The following is a 24,812-nucleotide window of genomic DNA, read 5'->3' on the forward strand; positions in this document are numbered from 1 at the left end:
ACTGGTATGAACACTTGACACATATTTGTGTGATGGCTAAAGGTTACAACTTTATTTTAATCCACAATGGTTAAATACCTGTGGTTTTTAACATAATTTTAGGTAATGCTTACAGCTTAATGCTTTAAGGGGGCCCAGGTTTTACCACACAGCTACAACTGTAGTCTCCTGGCTGGAAGCTAGTTGAACTGACATCCACCAGATTACCCACCTGTGTCACCTGCCAGGTTATTTGGGATCTCTTGGTTGGGGACACTCCTTTCTCCTCTCTCCTGTTAATGTTCTCTTGTAATTTGCAGGACGTGAAGATGATTCCTATTGCTCCCAGTTTTCCTTATACTGATATGTTACCCCTAAATTATCCAAATAGCTAATCCCCGGGTTTTCCCCTTAAGGGGATTGCAACTAGATTAAACTGCAAGATTTTGCCAGCACTTCACTTGGCTGCTCTCCCCAAACTCAAGAATTCTTAGAGCTAGGCCCAGGTTAAACAAGTCTGAACTGATTTCTGATAAATGCAGAATGAAAGAACCTGGAGCAGCTGAATATAATGTTCTCTAGTGGCCCAGGACCTTTCCACATGTTCAAATAATCATCACCTGGTTAACATTCTTTCTGACTTTGTTCTTGACACCCTGTCAAACACTGCAGGGAAGAAGTTTACACCACGATGCATGGCCCTTGGGGACAGATATATTTAATTTTCCATTCAGATGGTGGAGTTAACTGTTAGTTTCCCAGTGACATCTCACAGTGGTGATCTGGAACCTCAGTTGAGTGCCTTGTTACTGTTGTTCAGTTCCTCTCTCCTTCCATGCTCAGAAAATACTTGAGATAATATAGTTCTTGGATGATACTTTCTGGAAAAAGAGCACAAAGGTATTTTAATATGAACTTGTGTTATGTTTGAGTTAGTATGCAGTCTGGATAAATAGTTTAAAGTGGTTTGAAACCCACTTCTTGGTGGCCTAGACCTGTGTCACTAGTCCCTGCCAATGGCACTGAGGTAGCTGTCACTCTTATACATGACTGGGTGCCAAATTCTTCTGGGGGATGAGGACCGTGGAAAAGTTAATGCTTTGCAGAATACCATTTTAAATTGATGTCTCAAAGGATTGCCATTGGCGTACATAAATAAAATCCCTCCAGTTTTTTCAGGTGAAGGTGTGGAATTGGAAGTAAGCTTTTTGGTCTGTCTATGAGCCGGAGTCTGTGTTCAGACCCAATACTCCATCTTTTTCATTTGCTCTAAACAGGGCCGTCCCTAGGGTACCGCAAATCGGGGCGACTGCCCTGGCCCCGCACTTTGGGGGGCCCTGCGTGCGGGGAGGTGAAGCGGGAGGCGAGCAGACTGAGGAGGAGCCCGCCTACCAGAACCTCCCCCTCCCCCAGTTCTCCTGCCTTCTGGCGGGAGCCACTGATCAGCGCATTTCCCTCCCTCCCTGTGCCTACCGCCTGCTGCATATCATATCAGTTTTTCAGCGTCAGGAGGCGCCTGGGCGGGAGGGAGGAAGGAGCAAGGGAGTGTCACGCTCGGGGGAGGGGTGGAAAGAAGCACAGCGGGGGTAGGGTCTGGGGGGAAGCGCGCACACACATTTCCCTTCCCCTTCCCCTTCCCTTCCCCCCCCCCCGCCGCAGATAGGCGCTGAGTTTCTAATGTGCTGGGCCCGATAGCCCTGGCTCTAAAACCCTTGCAAGTTTCAATATATGTGCAACTTTGTTGCCTTTCCCAGAGCAAGGTGGGCAATTAAAACTGTAGTTGCTCCTTTGGCAGTGATCAATTACAGTGTAATTCTGTTAGTTTTCAGACATGTCACCTGTTCCAATCTTGATGCGCTTGCCATGGTCCTGGTGTCTTCATATTCCTCTCCATGAAATCTTGCAAATTTAGTGTATTTCAGTCTTCAGGCTCTTTGCTTTTGAATTTAGCCAATGTATTATATTAAATTGTATGCTCTTTTGGGTTGAACCTTGTCCATTACGTGCTTGTAAAGTGCTGTGTTCATGTTAGGAACATTTATTTATAGATATTCTATAACCCCATCTATCTTTTGGGTCATCCTAAGAACTGTTATAGAATATAATAACTACTTTCCCTTGCAGCCAAAATAACAGAAAGGAAGCTGCTCATATCCTTGCATCAAATGCCTTGCAAAAGAGGCTGTTTACATGCACTTGTATTCTACAGCAGTGTTTCTCAACCTTTTTGATACCAGGGCCCAGCTTACTGCCTTCCTAAACTGTCGGGGAAATCTCAGGGACTGGTGCCAGTCCATGGACTTGTCATTGAGAAACACCGTTCAACAGAATACATCCGTTGTCTCAAGCAGGATATTATAAAAAGCAACAGAAGGGAAACAGCACTAGCAGCTAAATATTAAAATTGTGCTTTAGGAATATTAAAGGTGACCTCTTCAGCAGGAAAAAGTTGGTCACGTGCCTTTTTTTTTCATTTTTGATGCTTTATGAAGTATAAAGACGACCAGAAATCTTTTTTATTTTTTTTAATTTTTAACTTTAGAGTACATTCAAGTAGTGGGTAGTCTGAAAGACTGACTAGGGAGCTAGTGAAATGGAGACTTCACAAGAGCCAAGTGTGACAGTTGAACTATTAACAGGAAAATAGAATGTCAGACCACGTAAAACTTTTTTTATTAATGCATATTTAACTTCAGTGACTAACAAAAGCTTCCTTAATTCAAAATGTTGAATAAAGATTCAGCAAACTCATCCCCTAAAAAAGAGGAAATCCCAATAAAAAAACAAAACCAAACAAAAACACCTTTGCAGGTTAAACTCTTTTGGTTATTGACATTCCCAAAAGAAAAGAACATTCCTTGCCAAGTTCACATATAGCTCTTCTACCAAGTATCAATGGCATTAACTGGGGCTAGGTTCAGTAATATGTCTAGGGGATTCTTTCAAAATAAACAAATCTTATGGTTTGAATCCTTATCTAAACCTTTATCCACTCCCAGATTTTTGAAATTTAAAAGTCTCTAAATATGCTGGTTATTTTTTCCAATTATTTCTTCCCCACTTGCAACCATGTGGGAGTCCTCTGTAGTATGGAAGAGATTAGTTTTTAATTGGGGAATATAATATCAAAATGATCATAATTATGAAGTAAGAGGAAGGCTCATCATACTGTTTTCACCATTGCTGGGCTGCTTTGGTTTGTTCTGTCCACTCTTGTCACATGGGGGTTTATGAAAGGCATAACTGTAAACTGAGGATGGGGGCATCTCAGTATTGAGTTTGACACAAGGAGAAATAGAAAGTCCCTTCCTATGGTAGGGAGAGTGAAATAGAGGCATTCTCTCAGGAAGCACTTGCAGTAGGAAGAGAAGTGAGGTGCTCAGCTGCATAAGGCTTCGTACCTATCTTTGGAAAAATGCCAGATGAGCAATATATGGGTGAGTCCATATGACTGCCCTTTCCTCTTGAACATGGGTGGGCAAACTTTTTGGCCTGAGGGCCATATCGGGGTGCGAAACTGTTTGGAGGGCCAGGTAGGGAAGGCTGTGCCTCCCCAAACAGCCTGGCCCCCTCCCACTTCCCACCCCCTGACTGCCCCCCTCAGAACCTCCGACCCATCCAAACCCTCCTGCTCCTTGTCCCCTGACCGCCCTCCCCCCCCGGGACACCACCCTCATCTAACCCCCATGCTCCCTGTCCCCTGACTGCCCCCCACAACCCTTAGCCACACCCCCACCCCCTGACAGGCCCCCAGGACTCCCACACCCTATCCAACCCCCCGTCCTCTGACTGCCCTCCCTGAACCTCCACCCCACCCAACCGCCCCCTGCTCCCTGTCCCCTAACTACCTCCCCAGACTCCCTACCCCTTATCCAACCTCACCCCTGCCCGTTACCATGCTGCTCAGAGCAGCAGGAGCTTGCAGCCCCGCTGCCCAGACAGAGCCAGCCATGCTGCCTGCACGGTGGCGTGGCTGCGGGCGAGGGGGGGATGGGCTGGAGGCTAGCCTCCCCGGCCAGGAGCTCAGGGGCAGGCAGGATGGTCCCGCAGGCCATAGTTTTCCCACCTCTGCTCTAGAAACAGCATTCAGTTATGTCTACAGTGTCTTCCAGGAGAAGTGCAGACACAGATGAAATATAGTGCAAGTGGGTTTGATACCTGGCTGGGTTTTGTGCTGCCTTGCTGGTTGCTAGTGAAAAGACTTAATATGCTAGGGCTGTGGTTTGTTTTTTTGTTTTGTTTTTTTGCCCTCTCCCTACTCCCAAACCCGGAGGGTGAAGGGGGAGGAAATGTCCCTGTCCCTCTTAATAATCAGGCGTCACTTGGACCACTCGGTTGCTTTCTCTTCCTTCTTGGCATGCTGCAGGGTTGGCTGGACTGTTCAGTGGTTCTCAAACTTTTGTATTGGTGACCCTTTCACACAGCAAGCCTCTGAGTGCATCCCCCCTTCTAAATTAAAAAGACTTTTAAAATATATATTTAACACTATTATAAATGCTGGAGATGAAGCGGGCTTTGGGGGTGGAGGCTGACAGCTCACGACCCCCCCTCATAATAACCTCCCGACCCCCTGAGGGGTCACAACCTGCAGTTTGAGAACCCCTGGTTCTAGCTGCTGTCTCAGTAGGAGGAAGAGGGCAGGTGGGTTTTGTTGTGAGGTTGCCTTCCCTTCCAGCTGCTTGTGCATTTGACAGGGGCCCAGAGCAATCTCCTTCCCTGGCTGGACAAGAGCTTAGAGCACAGCAAGCGGTGGGGAAGGTAAGAAGCCTTTAACCGCCCCCTGTCTCCTGCCTGTGTGTGTGTGGGGGGGGGGGGTGCAGGTTGGTGGTGGTGGTGCCTGAGGGGTATAGAGGAGAACTAGGGTTTCTATGTGCAACAGTAATACAAATACTTTTCCGCAAGTCAACAGAAACCTGACTGATAGCATGGCTGGTTCCTTGTTTTCAGCTGCGGAAAGAAGCAGTAATAAATGGTTTAGAGGGAACCTTAACTTTGGATCTTGTGCTATATAAACTATGCTTTCTCTCAGATGTGCTAACTTTGGCAAAGAAAGTTTCACAATTTTAGAAACACATATTTTGTTTCTGTATTTTGCTTTGCTGAGATGTACTGTGGGAATCTTTATTTAACCTTGAAATTGAGGGAGATTTCCACATCTGAGCCATTCTTTTTAGGTGACAGATCTGAGGAACCGTCCCAGACTGAGGTGTTAATAGAGGAGGTTTTGGAGCAAATGTTACACATTAAACAGATATAAGTCATCAGGACCAGATGGTATTCAACCAAGAGTTCTGTCAGAACTACTAATTGTGCAGTGTAATTTATCATGTAAATCAGTTTCTGTACTGGAGGATAGAAAATGTGATGCTTTAAAAAATAAATAAATAAATAAGATCCAGAGGCGATCGTGGCAATTACAAGCTGGTGAGTCTAACTTCAGTACCAGTCAAATTGGTTGAAACTATAGTAAAGAACAGAATTATCAGACACATAGATGAACACGCTTTGTTGGGGAAGAGTCAAGACATTGGTCTGACCCAATATGGCCGTTCTTACGCAATTTTTTGATTACTTTTTAACATTGTGAATCTGAAGACTTTAAATTTAGCAGGTGAGTAATATAAGGTGCTTATAAAAGTGATCCCTAAGCACTTGAGTCCGCAAAATTGACCTGTTGGTTGCATAGTAGAAAATAATTACAAAGCTGATCATATTTTAAGACTTCTAAAATGTTTTGTTCAGATTGGTGTAACTTCCACAAATGGAGTCCTGAAAGGATTTATAGATCAGAACCGGAGTCCATCAAAAGGTAAGAGGAGTTGAATTTGTCTGTTCAAAAAATAAACTCGTTGTAAGGCTGCCTTCTCTCCAGACTTTAGCAATTTAAAATCTTCCCCTAAATTGTTGGTATGCCCACTATATGTGGTTGATTTAACTTTTTGGGCCCAACTTAAAATATTAAAGCTTAAAGTATTAGATACCTCTGTATCTGTGAATGCTATATTGTAGATCCACAACAGTGACTCTAGTGTTAAGGCTTTAAGATGACAAGGCAAATCAGACTTATAATAAAAGCTATCAGAATATTAAATTACTCACTTTTTTTATGGGGGTGTGGAATGTGTGAATACGCCATCTTCTTACCTCTACCCTCAGTCTCCATGTTGCAGGGATTCTTCTGACTAAGGGAAAGATGGACTGAGCTTCTCCCAGGGTTAATCTATGCCACTGAGGGAGGATGAGTTTGTGATAAGGTACTAGACTGGGATTCAGAGGATCTGGATTTAGTTCCCAGCTCTGCCACAGACTTTGTGTCTCCATGGGCAAATCACTTAATATCTGTGCCTCATAGCAGTTGTAATATTGGATCAGACCCATGTTTACAGCAGTGACCAGTAGTAGATGTTTCAGAATAATTATATCATATTCTATGTAAGTTTTTACTGGTCTCATCACCATAGTATATGAGCATCATCCTCTAGTGTATTAAGGAGAGGCAGATGTGTGAAAACTTGCCCCCATGAAGGTGTAGTCCTATTCTCTCATTTATAGATTGGCTTAAACTGAGAAGTATGGGGTTTTAGATTGCCATCAAAATGTAACAGGAATATCCAGAGATAATAGTATCCATATAAATGTCCAAACCGTCTCTGATTCTTTAGGTTTTGGTCTCAGTAACATCCTGTGGCATGAGCTCCACAATCTAATTATGTATTGTGTGCTCCTCAGTTCTCCATATATAAATTGGGGACTGTAATATATCTTTTGTCTTGATTATTTAGATAATCCTTCACTGTATTTGTAGAGCATGTAGCACAATGGGAACCCAGGCTTTATTCGGGCTTCTAGATGCTACTGTAATACAAATAGTAAATAGTAATTGTGACAAACGTGGAACTGCTCTGTAATTTATAAATATTATAATGTTTTACTATATAAATATATTGGTTTAGTTCAATAGTGGGTTATAAGCAAGAAGAAAATAATAGCTCAAGATAAGACTCTCCTTGGCAAACATTTGAGGCTTGTTATGGGCCATTGGCTCTGAGGAGTCTGGCTCAATCTCCTGCTATGCCCTACTGAACTGATTCTGACAAACAGGGCAAAAGTGTGAGAACTGACAAGAACCAAAGGAACTCTGGCTGGATCATAAGGGTTTTTCTCTCTAGAGGAGGCAGTTTCTGGGTAGCTGTTCCAGAAAAACAAATTTAAACTCAGACCCCCTGCTGGGGCATCTGCAGAAGGTAGGCCTACCTAGGTTGTCATGGGATGGTAAGCTTAGGTCAATGATCCCCAAATTTTTTACCTCCCGCCCCCCTTTACTGCTGAGGTTGGGGCTGCGGCCGGGCCGGGTGCTGATGCACATATCATTGGCATTAATGTTGGTGGGGAGATTTGTTTGCTAAATGTTTTTGCATTGTCAGCTGTCAAAAACTTTCCTCTTTATTAGGATTCTCTTTGAGGCCTTGAGGTTGATTTGGATTGTTGTTTTGGAGTTTCACTTTGTTTTAAAACTCAAAAGAAGGATGTTTTGCTCAAAGGTTAACAAAGTGGGTTTTTAATCATAATCTTTTGTATTAATCAAAATTCAGGAAAACTTTTCTGATCATGGTTATTGGTGAAATAATAAGTAAGTGATGAGAGACCTATTTATATTGTTCCTTTCATCCCACATGTTTCTCTCTCTCTCAAAATCTGCATTCCACTTAAGCAGCTAGTACACGTTCTCTCTTTGGAGGTTAGTGAAAACGCAGAGGAAGAATGTCTAGATCCAGTGCCTAGGAGAATGAGCATATCATAGTAAAAATATTTTCTGTATTTTTAGATGAGTAACTTTTCTCTTTTTATTTCCCCCCGTGTCTTCGTGTTTTTGAATATCTGTTTCACTAAAAGAACACCTAACACATAGGTTAAATTTTTTCTAAACCATTATAAAATTCAAACAAGGTAGTTTTCTCTTGGTAGACTGATCTCAAAAACAGAACTCAGACATAAACCTAATTCCAGTAAGTTTACAAAACTAATTTATTGATTAGATATAGAAATGGGAAGTTTTTTGTAGGCCAAAAAGTTGATATTTTTAAGTTTAAGAACAAGAGGGTAGCAGAGGGAGTTTATAGGAGGATGAAAGGATAAAATCAGCATGGTTAGGAAAGGCTGCATCACTAGTGCCATCATTTGTCCTGGCTTCTCTACCTGCACTTGTGTCCAGAAAAAGAACCGACCGTGGATTCATCTACCCAGGTCCTGGTGTGGATTTGCAGAGATTGTGGCCTGCATTTCCCAATCTTAGAAAGCCAGGCGAGGCAGACCATCCAGTGTGAGAGGTGGAAGCAGATGGGAGAGCTACAGGAAGAGGTGGCTAGGCTGAGGAGCATCCACACACACAGGGAACTCATTGAAAACCTGCATATGGAGACCTCCAAGGTGGAAGAAGTAATCCAGCTGGCGAGGACTGCGGTACCACCACCAGGGGAGGACGAAAACTACTCTTTCACAGGAAGGAAACTGGCTTCTGGTAACTTCTGGTAGTGGGCAGTGCTCCATCCTTGCTCCCTATGCACCATCCATAGAGAGAAACTGGTATGCTGCCCTGGCAATGAAGGATGAGAAATCTCCCCTAAAGGAGAAGGAGCCATATACCCCCAACGCTGGGAGGATTGCAGCCACCACTCTCAAGAGTAAACGAAGGGTGATGGTGGTCAGGGATCCCCTTTGAAGGGGGACAGATGCGTCAATCTGCTGGGCTGACCTGGCATCCTGGGATGTGTGCTGCCTGCCAGGGGCCCATATCCGAGATGTTATGGAAGGATTGCCGAGGATCATCAGGCCTTTTGACTATTTCCCCATGCTGCTTATCCATATGGGTACTAATGATACTGCAAGGTGAGCAGATCAGAAGTGGGTACAGGGCTCTGGGAGTGAGGGTGAAAGAGTTGGGGACGCAGAAGGTGTTCTCATCAATCCTTCCCGTCAAGGGTTGGGGCCCAGGCAGAGACAAACACATTCTGAAGGTAAATGCATGACTGCGTGGATGGTTTTTCCAGGAGGGTTTTGGCTTTCTTGACCTTGACTGGGGGATGGTATTCTGAGAAGGACTGCTGAGCAGAGGGTCTGCCTATCAAGGATGGGGAAGAGTATCTTCAGATACAGACTGGCTAACTTAATGAGAGAGGCTTTAAACTAGGTTTGATGGGGGCAGGAGACAAAAGCCCACAGGTAAATGCAAAACATGGAGACCTGGGTGAAGGGTCAGAATTTGGGGGCGAGGGAACAGGAGCAATCACAGCAAAGACAAAAGGGAATATAGAGGGGAAATTTAATTAACGTCTTAAATGTCTATATAGTAATGCAAGAAGTATGGGAAATAAACTGGAACTAGAAATACTAGTGAATAATCACAATTACAACAATTGACTTCACAGAAACTTGGCAGGATAATTCACGTGACTGGAATGTTGATACAGAAGGGTGTAGCTTTGTCAGGAAGAGACAGGCAGGGAAAAAAGGGAGGAGGTGTTGCCTTGTATATCAAAGATGTATATGTTTATACCAAGGTTTAGATAGAACAGGCAGGGCTGAAAGTCTCTGGGTAAGAATAAAAGGGGTAAAAAATGGTTGGTGTCAAGGTAAGGGTCTACTATAGACCATCTAACCAGGATGAAGAGGTGGATATAGCTTTTTTTTTTTAACAACTAACAGTCATCCAAAACACAGGACTTGATAGTGATGAGGGACTTCACTCCCCAGACATCTGTTGAGGGGGAATAGTACAGCAGAGCACAGATTATTCAATAATTTTGCAGGACTGATGGTCAGGATCCCCTGGGAGGCTAACATGAGGGGGCAAGGAGGTTAGGAGATCTGGCTGTATTTTAAAGAAACCTTATTGAGGGCACAGGAACAAACCATCCCGAAGTACAGAAAGAATAACAAATATGGCAGGTGACCAGCTTGGCTTAACAGTAAAATCTTCTGTGAGTTTAAACTCAAAAAGGAAGTTTATAAGAAGTGGAAATTTGGACAGATGACTAGGGAGGAGTATAAAAATATTGCTAGAGCATGCAGGGATGTAATCTGGAAGCTCAAGGCAAAACTGGAGTTGCAGCTAGCAAGGGAAGTGAAGGGTAACAAGAATGGTTTCTACAGGTATGTTAGCAACAAGAAGATGATCAGGGAAAGTGTGGGACCCTTACTGAATGGGGGAGGCAACATAGTGACAGATGATGCGGAAAAAGCTGAAGGACTCAATGCTTTTTTTTCACAGACAAAGGCATCTCCCAGACTGCTGCACTGAGCAACACAGCATGGGGAGTAGGTGAGAAGCCCTTAGTGGTGAAAGAACAGGTTAAGGACTATTTAGAAAAGCTGGGCATGCACAAGTCCCTGGGTCCAGATCTAATGCATCCAAGGGTGCTGAGGGAGTTGGCTGATGTGATTGCAGAGCCATTGGCCATTATCTTTGAAAATTTGTGGCGATCGGAGGAGGTCCTGGATGATTAGAAAAAGGCAAATATAGTGCCCATATTTTAAAAAGGGAAGAAAGAACCCGGGGAACTACAGACTGGTCATCCTCACTTCAGTCCCCGGCAAAATCATGGAGCAGGTTCTCAAAGAATCCATTCTGAAGCACTTGGAGGAGAGGAAGGTGATCAGGAACAGTCCACGTGGATTCACCAAGGGCAAGTCATGCCTGACCAACCTGATTGTCTTCTATGATGAGATAACTGGCTCTGTGGATAGGGGAAAACAGTGGATGTGATATATCTTGACTGTAGCAAAGCTTTTGATACGGTCTCCCACAGTATTCTTGCCAGCAAGTTTAAAAAGTATGGATTGGATGAATGGACTATAAGGTGTATAGAAAGCTTGCTAGATTGTCGGGCTCAATGGATAGTGATCAACGGCTCGATATCTAGTTGGCAGCTGGTATCAAGTGGAGTGTCCCAGGGGTTGGTCCTGGGGCCGGTTTTGTTCAACATCTTTATTAATGATCTGGGGGATGGGATTAATTGCACCCTCAGCAAGTTTGCAGATGACACTAAGCTGGGGGGAGTGGTAGATATGATGGAGGGTAGAGATAAGGTCCAGTGTGACCTAGACAAATTGGAGGATTGGGCCAAAAGAAATCTGATAAGGTTCAACAAGGACAAGTGCAGAATCCTGCGCTTAGGAAGGAAGAATCCCATGCATCAGTACATGCTGGGGACCGACTGGCTTCGCAGCAGTTCTGCAGAAAAGGACCTGGGGATTACAATGGACAAGAAGCTGGATGAGAGTCAGCAGTGTGCGCTTGTTGCCAAGAAGACCAATGGCATATTGGGCTGTATTAGTAGGAGTATTGCCAGCAAATCAAGGGAAGTGATTATCCCCCTCTCGTCGGCACTGGTGAGGTCACACCTGGAGTATTGCGTCCAGTTTTGGTCCCCACACTTACAGAAGGGATGTGGACAAATTGGAGAGAGTCCAGCTGAGGGCAACGAAAATGATTAGGGGGCTGGGGCACATGACTTATGAGGAGAGGCTGAGGGAACTGGGCTTATTTAGTCTGCAAAAGAGAAGTGAGGGTGGATTTGATCGCAGCCTTCAATTACCTTGTTGCCAGCACAGAGTGCCCGAGGCAAGCAACAGCTGGGTTCGTTGCCCCATGTGCATCGCGCCAATGACGACAACGGGGTGGAGAAGCAGAGAGATTTATTTGAAGCTTCAAATAGGGCGCAGGGAGACTGAGCTGTCTTAAATCCTGCAGCAGCGCATGCAGATTTTAGTATATATTTTTGCTTATTTTATTATATAAGCTTATGCAATTAATTATTTGTTGCTCCGTACAATACCATAGCCAATCAGCTAAAGCAGCCAGTTGTGTTTTTCCTCAGTAGCGTTGCCCGAGCCTTGCCTTATTTGAGTCTATTTGTTACTGGTTTTTGCTAAACATTTTTGCCTTATTTGTTTCCCAGGTCGAATCTGGCCTTGGCTGGCGAGCCGTGTGCAAACCTGTCTGTTTATGTGCTAGCTTCTTCATAGTTATGCAGGGTCACAGAAAGTTGAAGGAGCAAAGGGGCCTTAGTTTATCTGGGCCTAGAGCAAGAGGGCTTCATCGACACTTGTGGTCTTCCACCCTCCCGAGTTACCTAGTGTAGTGCCCAGTGTCACCAACAACTCCCTCCTTTGAGAATACTTAATAAGCTTGCAACTGAGTTTTTTTATATTTTTTGGATAATAAGTGATTAAGTGCTGAGGAGTTAGAATTTTTAACAAGAGGATATAATGGGGTTTTTGTGGAGCGGGAGGCACATATTTTGTATATAAGTGCTTTACAACAGGCAAGCAAGAGGAGAATGATAATATGCAACACAGCACCTGTGACCAGGAGACAAACAATGCCTTCCCCCAGGTCGGGCAGCCATCCCCAGAGTGAGTCAAAGATAGTGGGCACTCTTTCTTGGGCTTTTTATTGGTTAAGGGCCTGTTTGGCTGACAGGTTGTGCTTGTTAATATTTTGTGAATTTTTTGGGACATACGTACAGCATTTATTTTTAATTAGGGCACACACTTTGCCCTGTGCAGCCAAAAGGTAATCTAGGGCTTGGCAGTTTTGCAGGGACAACAACTGGAGTTAATAAAGTTTTGTGTTGAGGCTTTTTTTATGGCCAAGGTATTATTGGCGAACTTGGTGAGGAATACAGAGAGCTGGCGATAGAGCTTGGCCAATTTACCCACTTTATATGCTGGGAGAAGGATTATACCAAATCTATTTTTTTTAATGGGTTTGGGGGTGGCATACAGGGACCGCTGGTGCCGGCCCGATGGGAGGTGGGCCATGACCCGAAGGGGAGGGGTAAGATACCCCAAATAACAGCTTCCGTGCCAGTAGTGGGGTAGCCATTTATAGGCTGAGTTACCACAGACATAAAAGGACTGTTCATTGGCTACCTTGCCATTGTGGCCCAATTTGTTGGCTGTGGCTTCTAAGGGGGTGTAATATTGAAGCCCTTTGCCTGTGTCTTGGCCAGCACTATTACGCAGAGGAATAGTGGTATTTGTGGACGGGAACAAATAATACTGAAAGATGCTATTACCAGCAAACCAGGTATGGTTAGCAGCGGCTTTTTGGCGATAACAAAGGAGGCCCATGGGGACGGAGCGTAGCTGGATGGGTTTGGGGGCATGGGTTGCATTCCAGTAGGGTTTCTAGGGATTAGTGTTGCTGCTAAACTGGCTTTTTTAGCACAGTTTTTTGTTAAGGTGGGCTGTGTTTGCAACCGAGTGGCATTTGCTTTTATTTACCTGTTACAGAGGTCTGACCGGTTGCGGGGGGGTTGCCCTCCAACGGAAGCTGGCTGCGTGGTAGGGGATCTGGGAACATATCCAGCAGTTGGAAAGATTAAATTCCCCGGCAAAGGCGATTTTAAGGGCCTTATAGGTATTTACATTTAAATTAACAGGTTTTTAACCCTTTTTTTTTGAGAGAGAGAGATAAATGGGGAATACCAGGCAAATGACACCCACTATGAGGGACCTCATGGTGTATATGCCCTTGTAGCCCCGCTTCCCCCCCCCCGGTGCTTATGTTTTTTTAAACAATAATTTGAGTTCAAGATTGTTGGAGGGTGATGTGGTGATGGGCTGGATGTTCTGCTGGTGGAGGACTAGGCACCACCTTCAGACGAGAGTAATGGATCCAGTTTTTGTGTTCCTTGACCTTTGCCGCCATGTGGGAAACCAGCAGAACGGTGTGGGGTCCCTTTCACTTTTTTTGGAGAGGCTTGTTTTTTCAGGTATGCACAAGCACGGAGTCACCTGGCTGCAAGGAGTGGACAGGGTTATTTAAGGGAAGAGGCTGGAAGTCTTTAGTGTACCTGTGGAGAGAAGAGAGAACAGAGGTCAGAGAGCACATGTACTGAGATGAAAAAACCACACCCCATGTTTTACTTTTTTGCTAGAACCGGTGTCCCATTTATAGGCCATGCCTTTCAAACATAATTTTAGAGGGACTAAGTTCTAATTTACCCTTCGGGAGAGCGCAGACGCAGAGCAGGACAAGAGGCAGAGCATCGGGCCATTGCAGGGAGGCTTCTTGGCACACTTTTGAGAGGTGTCGCTTAAGGATTTGATTGGTGCGTTGCATTATACCACTGGCTTGCGGTTTCCAGGGTGTATGGAGTTTCCAAGGGATCTGTAAGGCATCTGAGATGTTTTGAACTATTTTTGTTGTGAAGTGCGTCCCATTATTAGATTTCATTTATTGGAGGAGTTTGAAGCGGGGAATAATTTCCCTAACAAACTTGAGGGCTACTGTTTTGGTAGTGCAATTACGACATGGGAAGGCTTCAGGCCATCTGCTGAATCGGTGCATTAAGACGAGTAGATATTTGAACCGTTGAGTTCGGGGAAACTCAGTAAAATCTATTTGCCACACTAGTCCGGGGCCTGGAGTGGGTTCCAGGGTAGCTGGTGTTACTGGATGTCCTGGCCGAGGGTTATTCTTTTGGCAGACTAAACAGTCAGCTTGTATTTGGGTAGCCAGGGGTCGGAGTCCAGAAGTCAAGAAGTATTTTTCCATTAGCTGTCTAAGGGCCTCTTTGCCGGCGTGAGTGGTTTGGTGTAGCTGCTGCAGTACTGGCCGGATCAGGCCCTTCGGTAGGAGGATTTTTTTTTTCTGGAAAATGAAGCCATTCCTTTTTTTTTTTTTTTTTTTTTGAAGACCGAGTTTGTTAACTAGTGGGGTTTTTTTGTGTGTGTTTGTTTTTTAAGAGTACGGAGGGGTTGAACGCTCCCCCACTGATGGGATAAGGGTATGCATGTGGGCATCCTCAGCTTCTGGTGGAGTCAAGGTGGCGGCATGCTTGGCTTCTCTGTCCGCCCTGGCATTGCCCCTGGCCACGTCTTGATTTTTTCTTTGATGGGCTTTATAGTGCACCACAGCTACTTCTGAGAGGAGTTGTACGGCTTCCAGGAGCTGGAGAATTTGGGGCCCATATTTGACTGGGGAGCCTTGGGCTGTTAGCATTCCCCTTTGCTTTTACAGGCCAGCGTGAGCATGCAGCACCCCAAAAGCATACTTTGAATTGGTGAAAATGTTGACGCACTTTCCCTTTGAGAGTTCGAGCGCACTGGTCAGGGCTACAAGCTCAGCCAGCTGGGCAGAGGTCCTGGTGGGTAACCTCTCGGCCTCTGTGGTATCATGGAGGGTCACGACAGCATAACCCACCCTCCTTTGCCCCTCTATGACAATGCTGCCATGACATCAGTGTACCACTCATAATTTGCATTTGGGAGCAGCTGATCCTTTAAGTCCTGGCAGCTGGAGTATTGGGCATCTATGATTTCTAAACAGTTGTGTTTTTGTTCCTCTGTTTCTGGCAAGAGGGTGGCTGGGATAAGGGTGGGGCAAGATTGCAGGGTGACCTTGGGGTTCTCTAGCAGCTTAGCCTGATACTGAGCAATCTGAGCCTGGGTGAGCCAGAGCCCACCCTTGGTGTATAGCAGGGCTCGGACCATATGGGGGAGTATAGATTTGCATAACCCTTTCCAATGTTAGCTTCTTGGCTTTTTTAAGTACTAGGGCAATAGCTGCGATCGCCTGTAAACATGCTGGCCAACCCTTTGTAACCTGATCCAGTTGCTTAGAAAAATAAGCCACGGGACGTTTCCAGGTCCCTGACAACTGGGTTAGCACTCCCAGGGCCACCCCTTTTTGTTTATTCATATCCAGTTGAAATGGCTTAGAGAGATCTGGCAGACCCAGGGCTGGAGCTTCCATCAGCTTTTTTTTTTTTTAGGATTTTAAATGCCCTGTCGGCTTCTGGGGACCAGTGAAAGGGGTCATGATCCATTCCCTTGACACAGTCCTATAACGGTTTAGCCCATAGTCCAAACTCTGGGATTCAGATCCTGCAAAAGCCTGCCATACTCAGAAAAGCCCTGAGACGTTTGAGTGCTTTGGGTAGGGACTTGACAGATAGCTTTCTTTTTTTTGCTTGAAAGCTGACGCTCCCCTTGCCTTAGCTGTAACCTGATTCCGCTCTACCTCAGACAGCAGGGTTCTCAGGAGGATATTACAGTCGTCCCAATTCGGCTTGTGACTACTGAGGCACCCCTTAAAGACTGAAATAAACCGGCTTGGGTTCGGGGAGAATTCCCCAGCCTGTGTTTTAAAAGCTGCTAAGTCTATTGGATTGAATGGCACATGGGTGTAAACTTGCATGGTGGTGGCCTGGCGTCCGTCTGCCCCTGGGCGAGCCACAACAGTCTCGATAATCAAAGGATAGAGTCCCGCTGAGGGGGCAATCTCTGGAATGCGAGGCATCCTACCCTTATAAGGTGGGGGTGTGGGGGCCAAAGGGGACACCGAATCTGCCAGTACAACATTGTGGGGGTTCTGGGGGCTAACATTAGCTACTACCGGTCCTGTTGGAGTCAAATTACAGCTTTGTAGAATGTCTGTTCCATTTTTTAAAGCTATAAACGCTTGCGCATACAGATGTTTATTCCATTTACCTGTTTGCTGACAAAACAGAACTAATTGGAGGATTGTATTATAATTGACTGACTTTCCCGGTGGCCACCGTTCCTGGTCCTCTAGCCGATATTGAGGCCAGTCTACTGTACAAAACCTTTTTAATTTGCTTTTTGTTATTGGATTCGATTCAAACACTTTCCAGTTTGCTAGAATGCATTCTAGGGGTGTGCACTGTGCCCTGCCTGTAGTACTCTGTCCCTGTCCCATATTCCCAGATGACACTGGGCGTCCCCAGGTCTTAAAAGAGAAAGTCCAGACCACTGGACTGTTCCTACCTTTTCGAAAGGACCGGTTCCTCACCGTCGCCTACAGTTGCTTCTCCACTATAGGGGCGCGTTGCACCATTGTGCCCTCCAGGGTCGAGCAAATAGTGTCTCCTCCGAGGCCTCCCGATGAACTCACAGGTGCGCGCTGGCCATCAGTTGTCGCCGCAATCCGTCGACCACCTGGAGGAGTCCGGACAAGGCTAAATAGCGGCCTCGAAGCCCACCCAGGGACGCCAAGAACTGTTGCCGGCACAGAGTGCCCGAGGCAAGCAACAGCTGGGTTCGTTGCCCGGCGTGTGTCGCGCCAATGACCACAATGGGGTGGAGAAGCAGAGAGATTTATTTGAAGCTTCAAATAGGGCGCAGGGAGACTGAGCTGTCTCAAATCCTGCAGCAGCGCATACAGATTTTAGTATATATTTTATACTTTTGCTTATTTTATTATATAAGCTTATGCAATTAATTATTTGTTGCCCCATACAATACCATAGCCAATCAGCTAAAGCAGCCAGTTATGTTTTTCCTCAGTAGCATTGCCCGAGCCTTGCCTTATTTGAGTCTATTTGTTACTGGTTTTTGCTAAACATTTTTGCCTTATTTATTTGTTTCCCAGGCCGAAACTGGCCTTGGCTGGCGAGCCGTGTGCAAACCTGTCTGTTTATGTGCTAGCTTCTTCATAGTTATGCAGGGTCACAAAAAGTTCAAGGAGCAAAGGGGCCTTGTTTATCTGGGCATAAAGCAAGAGGGCTTCATCGACACTTGTGGTCTTCCACCCTCCCGAGTTACCTCGTGTAGTGCCCAGTGTCACCAACAACCTAAAGTGGGGTTCCGAAGAGGATGGAGCTAGGCTGTTCTCAGTGGTGTTAGATGACAGAACAAGAAGCAATGGTCTCAAGTTGCAGTGGGGGAGATCTAGGTTGGATATTAGGAAACACTATTTCACTAGGAGGGTAGTGAAGCACTGGAATGGGTTACCTAGGGAGGCTGTAGAATCTCCAATCTTAGAGGTTTTTAAGGCCCGGCTTGACAAAGCCTTGACTGGGATGATTTAGCTGGTGTTGGTCCTGCTTTGAGCAGGGGATTGGACTAGATGACCTCCTGATGTCTCTTCCAACCCTAATATTCTATGACTGAACTTTTAAACTTCTTAACCCTGATAGAATTTTTAACTGAAGCACTTGCAAAATGACTATAAATCAACATGTTCATAAAAATATGAATGTATCACCTCCCACCGTCTGCAATGAGGGGTTTTGTGTTGAGTGAGTGACTCAGATTGCCACATTTTTATCTGCTCTGTCTTGGCTTTGGTTTTTCATGTGTTGAGTGTTAGGTCAGCTGTAATGCAGGTGATTATTCAACTTGCCTATCCAATCTCAATTTCTTGCTCCAACAGCAGGCCTGATCCATATTTTCCCCCCTCTTCTTTTCTTCCACCACTTCTACCACTTTTTTTTATCTGAGTGGCTAGTCAAAAAATCAGTGTCTAGTAGGTTGGTCCAGTTAAGAAGATAAATTTGTGATAATGAGGCGTTTGTGATGCAGTTTTGGTTATTTAAAAACAATTTTTTGCCAAGTTCTTTGTCTCTGAACACAGAAGGAATCAAATAGCAGATAACAGCTTCTTTTGCTCATGACACCAACAAGCTTCTTTTCAGCCTGCACCCTGACCCAAAAAATCTCTTCCCCAGAATACTTGCTGCTGCTGCTTCAGGCTGTTTGCCTCACTCTTTGGTTCTCTGTGTTCTGCAGTCCTTCACACTTGGGCACACACACCCTTGCCCAAACAATACTCAGTAAAGCCCCTCCACCCGCTCAGTTCAAAATTCCTGGGCAGGGTCTCACACCTCTTTTGTTTTATCCTCAGTCATGAGAATTGAAGGGTGTATTCAGCCCCATCAATATCAGTGAAGCTTGTGATCCATGCAGTCACCAGTACCTCTCAGCATGACAGTAATACTCTGCCCTCTGCTATAGGGAGGATAGTGAAACGTGACACATTGTGAAGGAAATCTGCAAGGAGGAGAGTACTGGCTTTTAGGGGGTCATGTTGCCATTGGGCCTGGGGAACCAAGTGAGTTGTCCAAGGCTCCTCTACAGGATGGCCAAAGAGCTGTAGTCTTATGGAACATAATCTTCTATCCTGTGAAGAGCAAAGCCTTCCATTCCTAAGAGCAAAGCCTGCCATTCCCAAGAGAATGATTTGGAGGAAACTGTCACTGGAAATTTGGGTAGTTTCCTAGATTCTCTGTGGTTTTTCCCATATTAGGACAGCATGTGGCCCTGCATGTGTGTATATAAAACATATAATCACAGCAGCTTAGGAAATCCAAGCAGACTAAGATCCCATGGGGATGCTTTTGGAAATAACTGTTTTCCAACTTCAAATGTTTTTATTACTAAATCTGACTAATATTGATAGCAGGGGTGGGCAAACTATGGGAGCGGGGTCTTGGGCTTGCCCCACTTCACGCATGCAATGGCTCCACACAGCTCCCGGAAGCAGCAGCATGTCCCCCCTCCAGCTCCTAAGTGTAGAGGCAGCCAGGGGCCTCTGCACGCTGCCCCCGCAGCTCCTGTCGGCCGTGAATCAAGGCCGATCGGAGCTGTGGGGGCGGTGCATGTAGACGGGGCAGCGCCCAGAGCCACCTGGCCGTGCCTCCGTGTAAGAGCCAGAGGAGGGACATGCTGCTGCTTCTGGGAGCTGCTTGAGGTAAGCACCGTCCGGAGCCTGTGCCCCTGACCCCCTCCACCGTCCCAACTCCCTACCCCACCCCTGAACCCCCTCCTGCCCTCCGAACCCCTCAGTCCTACCCTCCTGCACCCAAGAACCAGCCCTGCCAGCTGCAGCCCTCACACCCAACCCCAACCCCCTGCCCCAGCCCAGAGCCCACTCCTGCACCCTGAACTCCTCATTTTTGACCCCACCCCAGAGCCCACACCCCCAGCCAGCCCTCACCCCCTCCCCACCCCCAATTTCTTGAGCATTCATGGCCTGCCATACAATTTCCATACCCAGATGTGGCCCTCGGGCCAAAAAGTTTGCCCACCCCTGATCTATCGTGTCTGCTACTATGGCAGCTTGATGTTTTTAATTACCAAAAAAAAAAATCACAAAATCAAATCATGTTAATCAGATGTTAATCAAAATAAATGCATCTTTCATCATGCCATGAAGATTCACAGACTTGGGCTCTGGCATAGAGTCAAAGGGAACAGATCATAAGTCCTTAAAAAATAATCATAGTCCTTGACCCAGCCTTGGAGAGTTCAAACTAATGTTCAAATCAAATTGTAAGCAATTTCCAGCTAGTCTTAACTGTTAGAACTGGTTATAGGATATCTCTGATAACTGTGTTCAAGAATTCAGGGCTACAAAGATAATATAAGCTTAGTGGATTGCACTGGAAACCAGTGAAAAAACATGACCACAAGTGGTGGTTTTGGGGAGTTGGGTTCCAAATTACAAAATACAAGGCAACTAAGTCTTATCCACATTAAGGATCAAAACCGATTTGATGCAGTTTTAGCCCCACTGTAAAAGGAGCCTAATGTGTTGTGTTTTATGCAACCACGCTTATTCTGTAATCCTTAGCTGTCTACACTACAAATGCTTGCCGATATAGCTATACCAGAAGATTGCAGTAAGGGAGACCCAGCATAAGCCAACAGGATTTCTTTTGTGGGCATTGCTTAGCCACCTTACCCCGTACTACATTAGCTAAGATGACAGAAGCACTCTTCATCAACATAGCTATACTAGCAGTGTAGATGCAGCTATGTCAGCTAGGCAGTGTGACTTTTTTTTTTTAACATGTTCCTAGGCAGCGTAGTTATGCCAGCATAACTTTGTAGTGTACACACTGAGGACCTGTAAGATTTCACAAACTAATCTGGCTTAGGTCTGGTCAGCATTTTGATAAGTGACCTCGAAGGAAGTTATAAGTATTGTTTCAGTCAGGACACCAAAATGGTAAGTTTTTTAGAAATACTTAAGCCTAGACTACACTAGAAAAGGCTTGCTGGTATAGCTCTACTGACAAAAGCCCTCGTGTAAACAGTTATACTGACAAAAACATGCTTTTGCCAGTATGCTTATTTTGTTTGAGTGGTATATTGAAAACTGCATTGGAATTGTAGGCTGTCACTGTAATTTGTAAAGAATTTCCTGGTCCAGCTTGAAGGCTATGGGGATCTGCAGGAAAGCATGTGATCAGAGTCTTTTCTGCAGCCAGTTAGCTTAGAGTAAGGTGGGGTGAGCTTTAGGGAGCAGCCTGCTTTATTTCTGTTTTTGGGATTCTTGTAGTGGTGTTCTGAATTCTAGAGATAGTGTTTCTCTTGCTGGAAGGTTTCCATGCATTTGTTTATCTGACTTCTCTGTATGTATGCTGTGAACATAACAGGATGAGGACCCTGTCTAAGCTATACTATCAAAAGCATTATTTTGCCAGTATGTCTATACTAGTGTTTTCGCCATTATAGAAATGTTATTTTTTAAAATAAAAGTCACACCCCTAATCGACATTACTAACAAAAGTTTTAAGTATAGACCTGGCCTGATTCAGTAATTGACACTCTTCCCTCTGGTTACAGATGTGGCATTAAGGGGTACTATGCTAATGAAGGTGCTTTCATTCAGAGGAGACTTAAGAGGTTCTGATGACTACTTGTGTTGATTAAATATCCCATTGCATTTTATTAAGTGTCCTTGCCAGCTTCCAATTCCATGCATTTCCAGTTGGATACAGTATTCTTTACGTTTGACCCTAAGCTGCTGCTGTTGTGTATTGTTTGGAACAGCTAGGATGTTCCACTCAAAAGGTGACTGCAATACAATAGTTGAAGTGATCTCTGAGAGTGGGGTTGGGGCTCAGTGATTTTGTAAAACACTTTGATCCTCATAAATGGTGCTGTTAAACTGCAGAGTATTAACATAGTTGAATGAACAACATGAATGTACTAACTGGGGGGGGAAAGTGACTTTGTATAATTTTTATCTTGACCCTATGAGTTCAAGAGAATTGCCAAACAGTGACTGATGAGATACAAATTATGCCCTACATCACAGACAGTTGCCCCATTCATGCTTACAGGGATGGCATAAGGGGGATCCACCTAGGTATCCCAGAAGTATTAGAATGTCTTTTGAATATCAAGATTCAATAATAATCTCAGCCTGTTGCTTTTCAAATGGCATACAAAAGAAGACGACCATAGCCTTAACATAAATTTACGGATAGAACTAAACAGATACAATACCAACTGTTTCTTTTTATTTCTATTTTATTTACTTTTCTAATGGATAGCTGAATAAAAGACAATTTTATGCCTTAATATTACTAAGGTTTAAGTCATGTTAATCGTGAATGCATTTTGCATTAGGATTCTGCTTCCAGAATGATGGAACTATCCCTTCTACCCCTTCACCTTTTTCACTATATTATGCATTAATAAACAAATGTAAGTCACATCAGTATAATTACTTGTTTGTTTTACCTGTGACATAATTAAAAATCACTGGTTTTTCCCTCTTCTAATTAGGTATCACAGTTCACTCACAATGTCTAAATCCTTTTTCCACCTTTGGAATAGTCAGTATTATTATGCATCACAATTAAAAGATGTGATCAGATGGGTTTAACAGTAAGACATCCAAACATTCGAACAAGCCTGGAGTTCAGATATAACTATTCATAGTAATTCTTAGGCTAAAAAGAAGTTTAGGTCACCAAAAATAGTCACCCATTCATCCAGACCGCCTTAGTAGCTTTGGACAAATTTTCTAAATTCCTCTCCCTTAGCTACATTTTTTAATAATCAGGAATTTATCTCTAGGAAATATCAGAGTGACTACTTGTTGTGGGTAGTAGCTGAGATTACTCAGTTTGGAGAGCTGTTCTTAACTCCTGATTTGAAATCACACCAAGAGGTATGTAATAATGTAAATATAAAAATCTTATATTTTCAATATTAAGTCAAAATTTTATTTTGAAATCTGGGCATATGAGGGAGCGCTAGCTAAATCTTTAACCACATTTGAGGATTTGACCCAGGAGCAAGCAGGAACACCAGGTTTAATTTCTAAGGCATATATAATTTTGAATGAAAAAGATGTTAAGAAAACAACAACCTAGCTGAAAAGACTGGAGACGGATTTGAACAAATAAATTGATCAAAATGAATGGATCTTTATCTGGGGAAAGGAGATATACATCATCAATTTGTGCAGCTCATAATGAACATTTGTATAAATTACTGAAAAGATGGCATTTGGCTCCAGTTAAGATCCATCATATTTTTGCTACTAGGAAGGTATTGTTGGAGGGACCATATAGGGAAAGGGGAACATATTTGCAGCCACAGTCGTACCCAGAAATTAAATGGTTTTGGGAGAACATAATTAGAGATTAATCTTATGACAAAATGCCAGCTTCCTAGAGATCCCCTGACCTGCTTACCTAATGCCCAGTATAGGATTTACATTTTAAACAGAATGACAAATTTTTTTTGTTTAGCAGCTAGATTTGTATTGCACATTATTGGAAACGTGACCACCTCCTCCTGTGAAATTGTGATATAGTAAAATATGGACTATCTTTGTAGTGGAGAAGCTTTCACACCAAGTACGTACACAAAATGGTGCGAGAAAGAGGATAGATATTTAGAAATTTAGTCACCCTTTCTATCAGAGGAGGAGGGCTTCCCAGCCAGCAAGCCAGAATCTTTTAGCCAGATCTGTACTTATTCAGGGACAGGTTAGTATTCAATGATGATGTAGTATGTTAACATTTTATTGTAACTTTGCCTTAAGTTTTTTTGTTTTGTTTTTTTAATCTACTGATTTTTGGGAACCCAGTTTGTGCTATCATGGGATAGTTAAGTAATAGCTATTCCAGGGTATATCCCCCATAGACAAGCAAAGTTATAAGAAACTGAAAATCGGGTCTTAATGGGAAGTGTCAGGTAGCATTAATAATAGGCAGTGCTACCATCCCTTTCTTTAATGGTCAATGTGTGTATAGATACAGTGAATACATAAACTCTTTACACCACACCATTATCAGGATGACTTTGGAATGGCTGCATTACTTACACATAGCAAACCCATGAATGAATTATTCAGGTCATCCCAAAAAAGTATTGATAAAAATCTTTATACCCCATGCCACAATCATGTATTTTATGTAAATCGTGCTATAGCCTCGTTACTTCACAAATGTTACGGTTTTGTTGAAACTCCTTAAGTTCCTCCACTTTTAAAGACAGGTCTCTTAATTACTGAAAGCCCAACTTATACAGAGGCACCATAAAAGCAGAAAAAATAACTTAAAATAGCTTTCTGTATCTGAAAATTTCATTTTGAAAGACTTATCTGGGCACTTTCCAAAACTGTGGATCCCACTGGGAAGGGGGAACATCCTCTTTCCGTTAGTAGGTTTGAAACCCCTATTGCTAGGTGTGAGAGTTGTTACACTAGTTTGGGGATTTTACTTTGCCATGTGAAAAGATCCCACTTTCATAAAGTTGGTTGGGGAGACAGCGCCCCTTCCCCAACTGGCTCTTTCTACTCTCCATTTTCCTGTGGCTGTTCATGATTCTTACCGGTCACTTTATCAGCTTGCTCTGGTCTATTTTTAATGGAGAAACAGAGTATAGGGGAAAGCTAGCTGACTTCTCAGAGGTGTAACGTTACAACTGTACATTACAAAAATTGATTTGTATAAACTAGCAGAGCATGTAACACTAAAAATAAGGTGTATCAGTCTATTGACATTTCTTCATATTACACAATCATTTCACTCAGGTCATTTGAGCCAGATTTGCTTATCTCCATTCAGATTTTTTTATTACATGAATAACTGATGTGACAATACTTTCAGAGGCAGCAGACCTGAATATTAATATATTAAATGTTTTTAACTGCTTTGTTTTCTAGTGGTCTCTTCTGCAGGACTATGAGAAGATTTCTGCTCAGGAAGGGGTATAACACAAATTAGGTAGTTTTCTATTTTACTATTTTCTGGTGAATCAGGAAAGGAATTCAT

The 24,812-nt window shown here is 43.9% G+C and overlaps 1 protein-coding gene across 10 annotated transcripts in view; it reads left to right on the forward strand.

Annotated features, from left to right (window-relative positions):
- Nucleotides 1-24,812, forward strand: part of TFDP2 (transcription factor Dp-2) — a 165,833-nt gene that overhangs the window by 37,027 nt on the left and 103,994 nt on the right. For 9 of the 10 annotated variants that reach the window (XM_075132200.1, XM_048863679.2, XM_075132203.1 and 6 more), the window contains one exon: nt 5,722-5,788. The exons of the other annotated variant lie outside the window; for it this stretch is intronic. In XM_075132200.1, the coding sequence (XP_074988301.1) occupies nt 5,722-5,788 (67 nt within the window). The remainder of the gene's footprint in view (nt 1-5,721; nt 5,789-24,812) is intronic. 10 annotated transcript variants of the gene reach the window in all.

Source organism: Caretta caretta, chromosome 9, assembly GCF_965140235.1.
Source record: "Caretta caretta isolate rCarCar2 chromosome 9, rCarCar1.hap1, whole genome shotgun sequence".
Taxonomy (NCBI): domain Eukaryota; kingdom Metazoa; phylum Chordata; order Testudines; family Cheloniidae; genus Caretta; species Caretta caretta.